The sequence below is a fragment of the Sus scrofa genome, chromosome 7 (assembly GCF_054392235.1).
Source record: "Sus scrofa isolate SSC_HxYL_T2T_F1_AM1 chromosome 7, Sscrofa_HxYL_maternal_Yorkshire_Landrace_v2.0, whole genome shotgun sequence".
Lineage (NCBI taxonomy): Eukaryota > Metazoa > Chordata > Mammalia > Artiodactyla > Suidae > Sus > Sus scrofa.
In genome coordinates, this window is record NC_139389.1 from 109,282,257 (window position 1) to 109,295,967 (window position 13,711).

General features: G+C 44.2%; 1 protein-coding gene across 2 annotated transcripts; it reads left to right on the plus strand.

The window, feature by feature from the left end:
- Nucleotides 1-2,645: 2,645 nt before the first annotated feature.
- EIF2B2 (eukaryotic translation initiation factor 2B subunit beta) lies at nucleotides 2,646-9,202 on the plus strand. Of its 2 annotated transcripts, none has more exons than XM_003128668.5 (8): nucleotides 2,646-2,880; nucleotides 3,000-3,120; nucleotides 3,278-3,426; nucleotides 4,336-4,499; nucleotides 5,285-5,380; nucleotides 5,964-6,101; nucleotides 7,340-7,406; nucleotides 8,650-9,202. In XM_003128668.5, the coding sequence occupies exons 1-8, from the start codon at nucleotides 2,718-2,720 to the stop codon at nucleotides 8,805-8,807; spliced, it is 1,056 nt and encodes a 351-aa protein (XP_003128716.3). In that variant the 5' UTR covers nucleotides 2,646-2,717; the 3' UTR covers nucleotides 8,808-9,202. The 2 variants fall into 2 exon arrangements, with proteins under 2 accessions (XP_003128716.3, XP_005656474.3); XM_005656417.4 differs by having other exon boundaries at nucleotides 9,073-9,202.
- The last annotated feature ends 4,509 nt before the right edge of the window (nucleotides 9,203-13,711 follow it).

The following is a 13,711-nucleotide window of genomic DNA, read 5'->3' on the forward strand; positions in this document are numbered from 1 at the left end:
AGTAACCACTCTCTCAATTCCCACCATGGCTCAGTGGCTAACGAACCCAACTAGAATCCATGAGGATGTAGGTTCAATCCCTGGCCTTCCTCAGTGAGTTAAGGATCTGGTATTGCCATGAGCTGTAGTATAGGTCACAGACGTGGCTCGGATCTGGTGTTTCTCTGGCTGTGGTGTGGGCTGGTGGCTACAGCTCTGACTGGACCCCTAGCCTGGGAACCTCTATATACTATGGGTACAGCCCTAAAAAGACAAAAATAAATAAATAAATAAATAAATAACCCCTCTCTCTAGCCCCTGACAAACACTATTCTACTTTCTGTGTCTATGAATTTGAGATTTTTGCTTTAAAGCTGACAGATGGGTTCATTCTGTTGTCATGCTTCATAACTTGCATATATATATATATAATATACACAGATGCACATATATTTTCTTTTGTATGTATAAAACAGTACGTACCTTATTTTTCAATGGCTTTACACCTGGAAAAATAATGACAATATAAAAAATTGGCCAGAACATGACAAATGCTAACAAGAATGTAAATTGATACAATTTTTAGAATATTTTAAACACACAGTAAAAGTGACAAATATTTTATGGCTTTGGGGAGCTACTGTGTTTTCAATTTTGGTTCCTGATTATTCACTGATAGTATATAGAAATATGATTGATTTTTGTGTGTTGACTTTGTATCCTTGCTAAATTCACTTATAAACTTATAAATAAGGTTAGTGTTTGTTACTATTGTTGAATCTTTGGTTTTTTGTTTTGTTTTGTTTTTTTTCTTATTAGGGCGGAACCCACGGCATTTGGAGATTCCCAGGCTAGGGGCTGAATCAGAGCTGTAGCTGCCAGTCTATGCCACATCCACACAGGATCCGAGCCGCGTCTGTGACCTACACCAGAGCTCATAGCAACATCAGATCCTTAAACCAGAACCCACTGATCGAGGCCAGGGGTCAAACCTGAAACCTCATGGTTCCTAGTGGGATTCATTTCCACTGAGCCACGGGAACTCCAAATCTTTGGGATTTTTAAAATGTAGACAATGATGTTTTCTGTGAATATAAGGACAGTTTTCTTTCCAGTCTGTATGTTCTAAAATTTTCTTTTTCTTGCCTCATTGAACTGGCTAGAACTTTGAGTATAATGTTAAATAGGAGCAGTGAGAGTGAACATTCTTGCCTTGTTCCTTGATCGTAGAGAGAGAAAGCAGTCTTTCTCCACAGAGTATGATGTTAGGAGTAGGATTCTACAGGCGCCCTTACCATACTAAAAAAACTTCCCTTCTATTCCTAGTTTTCTGAGGTTTGTTTTTGTTTTAAATTCTGTTGAATGTTTTCAAATGTTTCTTGTATCAATTGATATGATCATGTGATTTTACTTTTTAGAAATGTTAATAGTTTCTCAAATTGATTTTCAAATATTGAAACAGCTTTGCATTCCAGGTTTAAATTCTACTTGATAATTATACATCAATCTTTTATGTATTGATGGATCTGGTTTGCTAATAATTTGTTGCAGATCTTTGTATCTGCATTCATGACGGACATTGGTCTGTAATTTTCTTTTGTTGTACTATCTTTCTCTGATTTTTGTCTGGATATATTTTTTGGGAGGGCAATTTGTCACCTGTAACAAACGTCTTAGAAATGTGTGTGTCTGTGATGATCACTGTACAACTGTAAATGTAATAAAATTCATTAATTAAAAAAAGAAATGTGTGTGCCTAAGGATTCTACTTCTAAGAATTTAAGGAAATAACTGGCGATTCTCATTATACACAGACTTTAGGTTGGGATACACCTGGATTTAAATACGAACACATTCTCTTACTAATCACTTAAATTCTGTGGGTCTGTTCCTAACCTGTAAAATGAGGATAAGAGGACCTACCTCACAGAGAGGCATTAGATGAGACAATTCACAGTGTCCAACATCTAACTAGCTTTAGAGCCACCTAGTAAATAGTGGCTCTTGGTGTTATGTTATACCCTCCAGCCTCTGTAGTCTGTCCAGACAGAAGGACATTATTTTTGTTCCCAAATTGGCTCCCACTTTGAATCTTCTTATTGGTGGGTATTCGATCTCCTCATCCCTAATTACTGCCTTGTATAAGGCGCGCTTGACGTTTGGAATGCACAGGCAATAGATTCAGGGAGCTGAATCTATTCAAGAGACACAGGGGCGAAGGAACCAGTATCATGTCATACATACAACAGCATTATAATGGAGCGTCTGCCCGAGGGGAAGAGAGCCCTGGACGCGCCTCTGAGCGTCTGTGTCAGGAGGCTGGGAGGTCGCTGGAGCTGAGGGAGCGGAAAAGAGGGCGGCAACTTTTCCAGAGTAGCCTCGGGTCGTGGTGCTGGACGCACAGACTGGCTGTTTCCACAGCAACGGGACTAGCTACCCTCTCGGGAGGCCTCACGGGTCAGCCTTGCTCAGCGTCTAAGTAACCGGGAAAAGCCACTTCCGTTCCTTCAACCTCCCAAGAGCGCGGACGCTTGGCTGTAACCGAATAAATCAAGCTCCAAGTCTCTGATTGGCTCAGGCAGGTGAAGTGGGCGGAGGTGGCAGCGAGGGGCGTGGTCCTGCAGTCTCCCACGCCAGAGTTAGTCCCTCAAAGCGGAAGTCGACCTCTTCTGCCCCGGAAGTGCAAGTTCGGAGGTCTTGCAGGTGGGGATTCCGCCGGCAAGGCGGCTGCTTTCGAGATGCCAGGGGCTGCCGCCAAGAGCTCGGAGTTGTCCGAGAGGATCGAGAGTTTCGTGGAGGCACTGAAACGGGGCAGCGGGCGGCACAGCTCTGAGGACATGGCCCGGGAGACCCTGGGACTGCTGCGCCGGATCATCACGGACTACCGCTGGAGCAACGCAGGTGAGGCAGACCTAGCTCCATCGCCTCCCTCGCACCTTTCTGTTCCCGATCCCCCGGCGGAAGGTCTCCTTGGTCCCACCACATGCTTGCCTCGTTCACCCTCTCTCTTTGGACTGCAGGGGAGCTGATGGAACTGATCCGCAGAGAAGGCCGGAGGATGACGGCCGCGCAGCCCTCAGAGACCACCGTGGGCAACATGGTGCGGAGAGTGCTCAGGATCATCCGGGAGGAGTATGGCAGGTCAGGCCCGCGTCCTGGGCTGGGGTTGGTCCCAGTAACGCTTTTTGCACGGGCCCCTCTCCTTGCTTGGAGCCTTTGTTGGAGCGGAGCAGCTGTTGTTACCTAAACGATCACACCTCTTCCCCACCTTCCTCTTTGGGTCTTGTTGCCTCCATAGACTCCATGGACGCAGCGACGAAAGCGATCAGCAGGAGTCCCTGCACAAACTCTTGACGTCCGGGGGCCTGAGCGAGGATTTCCGCTCTCATTATGCTGAACTCCAGTCCAACATCATTGAGGCAATTAATGAGCTGCTTGTGGAACTGGGTGAGTCCTGATCCCTACATGGACAGGACAGGTTGCAGACAAATGAGGGAACAAAAGACCCCGGAAGCTGTTCATCAGCAGAGGTGGGAGATAACCAGTCTTCTGATTCTCAGAAGTTTGCTCTCATCCTGGTTAGGAAGGGTTGGAGCTGGTGGCAGGACTGAGATAACCTTTTATACACTTCCTTACCATCTAACCCTTTATTGGCTGCAAATCCACTGTAGCAGAGACTCAATTTGGGAAGAGCTTTATTTTTATTTTAAAGAAAATGAACCCCCTAAAACCACAGTTGATAGACCCTCCTTCACTAAACGTGCTCTTGAATTTTTACACGTATACACATACATACAGGCCACCTCCATCCCCCTGTTTTCGCGACCCAGGATAACTGCAGATATTCATTACAATCAGCGTTCCCAGGGGAGGACCGAGCCGGGTCTGTTTGTGCATTGAGCTGCTGCTTCCAAATTCCTCTCCTGTTTTTCTTCTGTGGCTTTCCTTTCAGGTGGGCCATCTTTTGGAGGAGGAGTTCTTTTGGGGGGAAGCTCTATTCACTCTCAGCACTTCAGAATTTCCAATTAGGACCATTTCTTGCCTAAATACATCCTCTTCAAAGTCAGTTGCAAAGAAAGGGCTGGTGTTAGGGTGAGGCAGGAGTGAGGGGAGTAAGTGGTTGAGTAGGAGGACTGCCCGGCAAGACAAAAGGCTGAGCCCTTAGGAGGCAGAAGATCCTGAAGATCGGGGCTTTTAAGAAAGTGTGACATTTCGTATTAAGTCCATCGACCTTGTGTTCCCAGGGTCTGCTCGGTGGGAAATCTATGAAGGGCACACATCCCTGTGTTCTGTCATGTCTGTCCATGTTGTAGCAAGGCAGTCTCATATTTTCCTTGCAAAACTGGCTTCTTGCAGAAGGGACAACCGAGAACATTGCAGCCCAGGCCCTGGAACACATCCACTCCAATGAGGTGATCATGACCATTGGCTTCTCCCGAACAGTAGAGGCCTTCCTCAAAGAGGCAGCCCGAAAGAGGAAATTCCATGTCATTGTGGCAGAGTGTGCTCCTTTCTGTCAGGTATGGGGACTGCTGGAGTTGCTAAGAAAAATGTAAAATAAGGAGGGAATAAAGGAGGGGCCGGTGGGCTTTGAATCTTTGAATTGATAAGCAAGATGTAAATTGAGAAGAAAGAGTAAAACATTTAAGGGAATTTTCAAGTTGTTCATCCTGTGAACATTCTTAAACATTGGCTTAAGAAAGTTGGGTGGGAGTTCCCTGGTGGTGCAGTGGATTCAGGATCTGATGTTGTCACTGCTGTGGTTTGGATCACTGCTGTGGCGAGGGTTCAATCCCTGACCCAGGAACTTCCCCATGCTGTGGGTATAGGCAAAAAAAGAAGAAAGAAAGTTGGGTGAACTGCTAGGCCCAAGGAAAGATAAATATTGATTCTTTTATGAATCAGAATAGGGTAAATTACCTTGGGGATGACTGATTCTTGGTCTGACTTCATTCAATTTTTAGGTTAATAATAGTTCTCAAAAAAGGAAATATGTAAGGGTGCAGGACATTGTACAATAATCAGCCAGAAGCTATCTTGTCAGCTCTGCCTGATTATGCAAGCAAGTCATATTTCCAGTTTTGTGGCTGTTCTAGTGCCGTTCCAGTATAATAATAAACATTTATTAGCTTCCTCTGGGCTTCCTGCTGCTTCCTAGAGAATACCTATCAAATGAGTTAGTGATCTGTTGGAAACGGTGTGTTGGATGTGCCCAGTGTCACAGAATCTCCCAGGTCCAGTTATAGTCGAGAGTGCTTTCACTCTCACTCTTCCTCCCAGCATCAGCCCTTCTCTCCCATTGCAGGGTCATGAGATGGCGGTCAATTTGTCCAAAGCAGGTATTGAGACAACTGTCATGACTGATGCTGCCATTTTTGCTGTTATGTCAAGAGTCAATAAGGTGGGTGTATTTGGGTTATATTATGTCAAATTCATGAAGATTATACTACTTCTAAAATACTCATATCTCCCTCCTCCCATAATATCCATGAGAAGTGAAGGAAGTTTCTAGCACCTTTTGAAAATACATACTTGGGATTTTTTAATCTATTAACTGATTCTCCCCCCCTTTATCTAAATCACTGTTCCTCATTTGGAGGAGCCTCATTCGGGTTACAGCATAGAAAAGAATGAACTGGGACTCAGCCAAGTGTGTCAGCTGCTGGTAGAGGGCTGCCCACTTCTACTCAGAGAGCTTGGTATTGGTGGATGGTGAATGAGAGGCTCCCTGCTTCTCAGGAGGTGTAACAGATTTCCAGGAGAGGCAGGGCTAAGAGCAGTAGTATTGCACTTTCCTTCCTGTATTCCATTCATTCTTTCCTTGGAAACCCACGTTTATGCTAGAACTTACAGTCTGAGCCTAGAATCCCTTTCCTTTTACTGGTGCGTGACCCCCCAGGACACCAAGACTGTTGACTGAGCATTTTGGCTCTGATTAAGGCTCTGGTCCCAGAAGGGCTCACACATTTCTTTCTGTCCCAAAGGTGATCATTGGCACAAAGACCATCCTGGCCAATGGTGCTCTGAGAGCTGTGACAGGAACACATACTTTAGCACTGGCAGCAAAACACCATTCCACCCCACTCATCGTCTGTGCTCCTATGTTCAAACTTTCCCCACAGGTACGTGTGTCTGTCTCCAGCTGCTCTCTACTCTTGTCTCTAGCCAATAAAAGGAAGTTAAAGTGTAGCCTTGAACTTGGGGCCTTCAACCTTCGCACTCTGGGGCTTCTCTTTATCTGCATTTACTCGGTGGATTATAGCTAGTGGAGGATGGAAAAAAACACAGAAATCTCGATCCAGGAAAAGCCATTGATAGTTACAACTTGTCAGCTTCAGGAAGTCAAAATTGTAAGGTCAGGACAGTGTGTAGGTGGAAAAGCCCCCTTGTTTACATTGCCACCACTCCCTGTCACCCCAACCATTTCTGAAAATGCCAAGCAAGTTGAAACCGGAAACATAGAATTGGTTTTATTTGTCATCATTCCAAAGGACTGTCCTCAGTAGTCTAGATAAAAGCAGTTACTAAATGAAGAGCCATTTCACCAGGGATAGAAACTATTTGTTTTAAAAATATCAATCTGTGTATAAATGTCTATTTTTATTTATTTGTTTGTTTATTCATTTGGCATGTGGAAGTTCCCAGGCCAGGAATCAAACCCACACTATAGCAGTTACAGTACAGGATCCTTAATTGCTAGGCCACCAGGGAACTTCTCTACTTTTTTAAATTGAGGTGAAATTCACATAACACACAATTTAACCATTTTAAAATACACAGTTCAGTGGCATTTACTGCATTCACAGCATTGTGCAACTCTCACTCCCTAGTTTTAGAACTTTTTCATCACCCCAGAAAAACACTGTGGACTGACTCAGAAATCACTCGCTATTCCCTTACCTCCTTGCTTCCTAGTAATTGCTAATGTGCTTTCTGTCTCTATGGATTTGCCTATTTTTAATATCACATAAAAGGAGTCATACAATAAATCAACTATATACTCCAATAGAATTAAATTTTTTTTAAAAAGGAGTCATACAGTATGGACTCTTTTGTTTCTGATTTCTTTCACCTGGCATAATGTTTTCAGAGTTTATCCAAGGTGTAGAACAGTACTTTGTTCCTTTTGATGGCTAAGTAATATTCCATTTTATGGATATACCACAGTTTATTTATTTGTTCATCTGCTGATGAATATCTAGGTTATTTTTAGCATCTGGCTTTTGTGAATAATGCTGCTATAAGCCTTTGTGCAGAAGTGTCTATAGAGGTATGTGTTTTATTTCTGTAGGGTATATACCTAGAAGTGGAATTGTTCGATCTCTATTTTTTTTTTTTTTTCTGTTTTTTTCTTTTCCAGTTCCCCAATGAAGAAGATTCATTTCACAAATTTGTGGCCCCTGAAGAAGTCTTGCCTTTCACAGAAGGTAACGGAAGTTACTTGAATGTGTGCGTGCACAGGCACTTGTGTGTTTTGGTTTCAGTTTTGGTTTTGATGGTCAGTGGGATTGAATGCTGTCAGGTTGTATTTTTCTATTACCATACTTCTTGTGGGAAATGTTCTCTTTAGCAGCTTAGAGTGCATGAGATATATCTATATACATTTTTTTCTGAAACTAATATATTTTAGCACAGGTATCAGGACCATGGTGGGTTGGGTCACCCAGCACTGACTGGGTTTGCTTTGCAAGTCCTTTGAGACACAGGCAATAGCCCAGTGGGAAAATGTACTTGTTTTTGGTTGCTGCAGGGAGTCATTTTGGTGACGTGACAGCCAAAGGAAGTAGGTTCTGAAATGTTCCTACCTGTAGAGCTTATTTGTAGCCTGGACACCTTTGTGTGTTTGGGTCCTTTCTCTGGCTTTTTCTGAAGGCAGCAGCTTTGCTCAGTGAGCCTGCTGCCTCTTCAGCAGTAAGCATGGTCTTCAACACTCTCTAGGAGCAAAACATAGTACTTGGGGTGCTGATTCTTCTTGGAAATTGAATAACTTCACCATGTAGTCAACCATTCATTCTTTCAAGAAATATTTATGACTCTTGAGCACCTACTGTGTATCCAGCACTATTCCAGGCTCTAGTAATGTGACAGTGAACATGGCAGATAGGCCCTGTTCCCCTGGAGTTTATATTATGTTGCCAAAGATGGGCAAGAATACTCAGGTCATGGGATGTTTTAGGAAGAAAATGAATAGAATGGATGTGATGGAAAGTGACTAGGAGGCTGCTTTCGACCGGAGAAGACATTTCAGCTGAGTCCTGAAGGAGTAGAATTTGCCATGTGAAGATCAAGGAAAGAGTTTTCCAGGTGTTGGTGCAAAGGGCCTGAGTTAGGCACATGCTTAGCCAGTTGGAAAAGGATGGCTTTGTGGCTGGAGAGCAAGAGAGAAAGGGATCCGAATTATAATTAGTGTCGTGCGGTGGGGAGGGCTAGAGGTTGAAGGTGGCATCCCACATTTGAATTTTATTCTAAGGGCCCCAGAAAGGCATTGGAGAGTTTTAAGCATGGGGCGGATCATGACCCGAAGTCATCGTTTCTGGTTTGCAGCTTGCCGCCGCTTCCCTTCCTTGGGGTAGCAAGAACACCTGCATTACTGAGCTTAGAATCTTTAAGATACCTCATTCTAGAGCAGGATCCTTGGTTTTATCCGTAGCTCCTGTGATTGCCTTTCAGGGGACATTCTGGAGAAGGTCAGTGTTCACTGCCCCGTGTTTGACTACGTCCCCCCAGAGCTCATTACCCTCTTTATCTCCAACATTGGGGGGAATGCGCCGTCCTACATCTACCGCCTGATGAGTGAACTCTACCATCCCGACGATCACGTGCTATGACCAGCGCTCGTCCTAAGCAGAAGCTGCTTAGGCAAACACACAATGGAAAGGAGACTCCGGTGCTACGGCTGGAACGCATCTTCCTTGTCATGGGGGAGTGAGCTAGAGTCAACCTGAGAAAACTTGATACTGTTTCCTGCCATTTTAGTCATCCCGTAACCAGGGCCCACATCCAGGACTGTTTTGCCTTTCGGCTCTTAACAGAGCAGCAGGGCTTGACCTATTGATTTTGGAGCCTCTTACTGACTCGAGGCGTCTGTTTCAGGAACTTAAACTTTCCGGCTCAGTGGAGTGTTACATATAACACTGAAGACCTTGCTGGGCTGCAGGTTTTTGCTCACAACTGACCACCACACCTTTTCCGAGGCTGTGCCAATAAAAGCTGCTCGAAGGCTCCTGAGTTGGTTTATTTATTTTTCTGCTCTGACTGAACTGCCTGGAACAGCAGCAGAGCCCTTTGGTGTTTTCATAGAGGGCAGTAATTAGAGATAACAGCCTAAAAGAGAAATGCAGACAAAGTATTTGTAGTTTTCTTTATAGTTCACTGGACGTAGTCTCAAACAACTTGTGAGTAATCTAAGACAGTGATTGCAAAATCACCGATCATCAGGAGTTCCCATTGTGGTTCAGCGGAAATGAATCTGACTAGTATCTGTGAGAATGCAGGTGCGATCCCTGGCCTTGCTCAGTGGGTTAAGGATCTGGCATTGCTGTGAGCTGTGGTGTAGATTGCAGACACAGCTCGGATCTGGCATGGCTGTGGCGTAGGCCAGCAGCTACAGCTCTGATTTGACCCCTAGCCTGGGAACTTCCAAAGGCTGCAAGTTTGGCCCTAAAAAGACAAAAAACAAAAACAAAACGAAGTCACTGAACATTAGAATCATCTGGGAGCTTGAAAAAATATACACTCTTGGGCTCCATCCCAGACCTACTGCATCTAATCTCTGGGATGGCACCTGGGAATCTACTTAAAGTCCCCAGAAAAGGATCCTCATGTTCTGTTAATAGGATTGTAAATTGGAACAGCCTTTTCTAGGGCAGTTTTGAAACTTCACTTCTAGAATTATTTTTACAAGCCCACAAAGATATATTATAGACCGTGTCCATTGTAGCAGCTATAATGTCACAGCCTAAGTTCCAGCAATATAGCATTTTGTATCCTGTTAGCTAAAAATAGGAGAGGTTTTAAGTAAGTACACTTGTTATTTCCGTACTGTGAAACATTATGTATACGCTGCAGTGGAGGTTTCAAAATGTAGCTTGAGGGCATTTGAACTGGTTCATCCAATATTTAATTTGAATTATTTACACATTAAATTTAGATTTCTTGCTTCGGAAGATTTGGCAACTCTGGGCCTACATTCCAAATGGCAACAGTTGGCTATAGTTGGGTAGCTTCTAATTCCATTAAATGGAAAACCTCCAGTTTTCTGCAGTTCCACTCAGTTGAACTCATTTACGTTGTCTGCCTAACCCTTTTAGGCATTTGAGTTGTGACCTGTGTGTTAATGACGGGGCGAGATTTGTAAACAAGTCTATTTTATATTCTGTTTACGAATCCCAGAAACAAGCTGGGGAAAAAAACCAAGCTGCAACGTGTATGATATGACCTTGACTCACTTCATTAAAACAAAATATATGCATGCCTAGGATAAAAGTCTGGAAGAATAACACCAAAACTGGCAAGCAGGAAGACATTTTCTAATCTTATTTCGTGTGTTTGTATGTTGTTTCCATGTTTTTATGAGTACTGCTTTAGTACTTAATGGTTTCAAAAAGTCTTCCCAGGTCATCTAGAGGGTCTGCCACTTTGGGGAAGTTTGGTCCAAAGCATAGGTTCAAGCTCCACTGAGTGTGCAGGACAAGCCCCTGGGATGCTTGTCTCAAAGCCAGCCTCTTGCAGAAATGTCTATAAGGAAGCACCAGGAATCTGCATATTTAACAAGCATCCCAAGGGATTTTTTTTGGCGACCGGAGTTGGGGCGGTGGGGTTGTGGCCATGCCCACAGCACAGAGAAGTTCCCAGCCAGGGATTGAACCTGTGTCACGGCAGTGGTGACGGTGACGCTGGATCCTTAACCTGCTGAGCCACCAGGGTACTCCCCAAGGGACTTAAACAGGTGATTTGATAACCATGTTTTGGTAACACTGGCCACAGGTAAGCTATGGGGGAAAGGCCTCTACTCTCTGATACCTACTTGATGTGGATAGCTCTCTGCTTACCTCTCTTGTGTTCCCCGAGAGAGGGACAAAACAGGGATCGAAGAGGGTGAGTCTAAAGGACTGACCTAAAAGCTTTCTGACTCAGAAGTCACTCAGGGTCTCTGTCAGTTATTTCCTAAAGCATCTAAGACCCTACACTTTCTCACTGAAGTGGCTTATAGCTACCAATTTCTGGCAGTTGGCTCTTCTGAAGGCACAAGTTCTAACGGCAGTTTACTCGGGAACAATCGTGTGTTCTGGAGTAAGAGCGGCAGTGAATCAAGGAACTTAAATCTGTTTCTGGCACCAAAAATGCTTTATGATACTTGTCCTTTGTGCATCTTAGTCTCTGGATCTAAAATTAGCACCAGCATCCCTCCTGGGCATAACTGGAGCTGGACGTAGGTTAGAAGGGTAGAGGCTCTCTCTCTGGTCATCTCTTGCAGTGCCTAGAAGAGAACTGCTCAAGTGTGTGTTCTTAAAACTCTTTTAGGACCTCAATTAAGTAAATCCCACAAAGCTATTTATATGCCTCGTTTTTCTGTTCCCCTCTCTCCCTTTTCCTGTTTGAGGAAGCATAAATATTGGAAAGAACCTGATCTAACAGGGAAAGGCTAAGGAGCTTGTGTCAGCTTATTACCTATCAGCCTTTGTTTGGGCTTACCTCCCGCCCCTGCCTTAACGGCAGAACCCAGAAGCTCATAAGAAACCGTTATAGCTTGGAGAGAATTAATAGAGGAGTCCATGGATGTGAAAGCCTTCCTGAATATGCTTAGCAAACCAAGTTAGATCACTTACTCAATACAGTTTGTAAAGACACTTTTTCCCACGGTTTCTATCTTCCAATTTGGATGGAGGGCAGGAAAGGCACAATTCTTGGAACTGAAATAAGGAACAGAAATTCCTAATTTGGCCTCTTAAGAGAAGTCCCTGAAAAACACTCTACCAAGGAAAACGTAAGTGTAAAGTGATACCTCAAAGAAAGAAATGCTGGTCCTCATGTTTCACAGATGTGCTTCAAAGCCATTGCTCAGAGGAGTCCGTAGCAGCAGCCTCTGGGTCAATGAAGCCTGCCAGTCTCACCATTGAGCTCCATGACTCTAGTACCACATCTGTAGAACCCTGTACATCAGAACTGCTTTGCCTTAAAGATGGCACCAGGTGGTCATGTAATTATTGTAAAGGCCCCACACTATCCACCTGTCCTCACAAAAACTCCCTCTGCAATGCACACCTAGTTGACAAAAAGGAGCTATTTTGAAATGTGGCTTGGAAGTGTTTTGTATCTGGCCTACTTTGCTTTGAATTATTCTTTCATTCACCAAATGGTTATTCCAGGATGTTGTGCAATGGCTGAGCAGTGACTATTAATAAAGAAGCTATAGTCTAAGCTTTCAGTCTCCCACGACGCACCACGGAGTGCTGCCTTCAAGCCCAATTACACTTGAAGTGATTGCCTGATGTTTATATTAAATACTGTGCTGACAAGAAGGAGCCTTTCAGTAGTGTTTTTGCAGGCATGTTAGTTACATTTAGAATTAAGACCTGCCTAGAGAAGGAAGCTACTTAAAATATTGGACAAGATTCCAAAGATTCATAATTTATACGTAAAATTCTGCAGTTTAGTACAAAAGAGGTGATGAAATACTTAATGACAAACTAATAGCGGTAGCTAGCTCCAAACTCCTTTTTTAAAAAAATCATGATTGGATACTCTTTACTCTTGAAGTAGATAAGAGCAGGCTATTTACGCAGGCAGGTTGTACAAGGAAGTGCAGCCAAATCCAGCTTCTTCACACCGCTGCTTGAGTCACGCTAGCTTACTGGCTCGACAGATTCCAGTGTGTAAGACACTCAGATTCCCACAGACTATGGTCAGGTTGCCTGAACATCATCAGATGTTTCTGGATAAGACTGAGTGCTCTGCGACAAATAGACATGAAGTGAAAATCATCCAAGGGCTTGAAAAATCCTAAACCATAGGATAACTTTTTTCTTTATCTCAGTTTCTGCTGCAGTACATTTAGAAGGAACTCTAAATGTTACTGAAAAATAAATGGAGGGATAGAAGGAAGGAAGGGTCTCTTTGGTGCTGATTATCCAAATTTTTGGTTTACTAGGCTTCCTTTTCCTCTCTTCTGAGCCCACTTTTGCCACCTCATTGCTGAGCAATTTGGGCTGGGAAAGGGTGAAAGTAGGCATGATCCATAGTGGCAAGTGTACCAGGCAGTGGTCATTGTTGGCGAGCTTGTATAAAGGGTTTTGATGGAAGGGGTGGACTTCAGGTGGAAAACAGGTAGGGAGGGTCTGGTTCTTTGTGTCAGAAATTGCTCTTCATTCAGATGTGCCCATGCTGGCCTCCACCTGAAGCTTTGGCTGAGTTTGGCTGTCACTGCTGTCTAGGAACTGAGGGGCTGCATCGGTTCGTAGTTGGCATGGCTTCCTTAGCCCCTACACATCTCTAGAACTTGGCCTTGGGCCCCCTCCTGCTCTCACCTGTTCTGGTTGCCTTGCCCTATCCACCGTCTGTTAGGCTCAGATCCCAGCTTTTCACTTGTGTCTGACCTTTTGCCTCGCTCTGATGTCTGACTGCTAGACCCTTTCCATTCTCGTAGAGTTCCGGATCCCTGGCTGGGTTCTGAACCTTGCCCTGGCCCCCTCCTCTGGCTCTTCTAGCCTCTTCTCCAAGCTCTGCCTTTAGC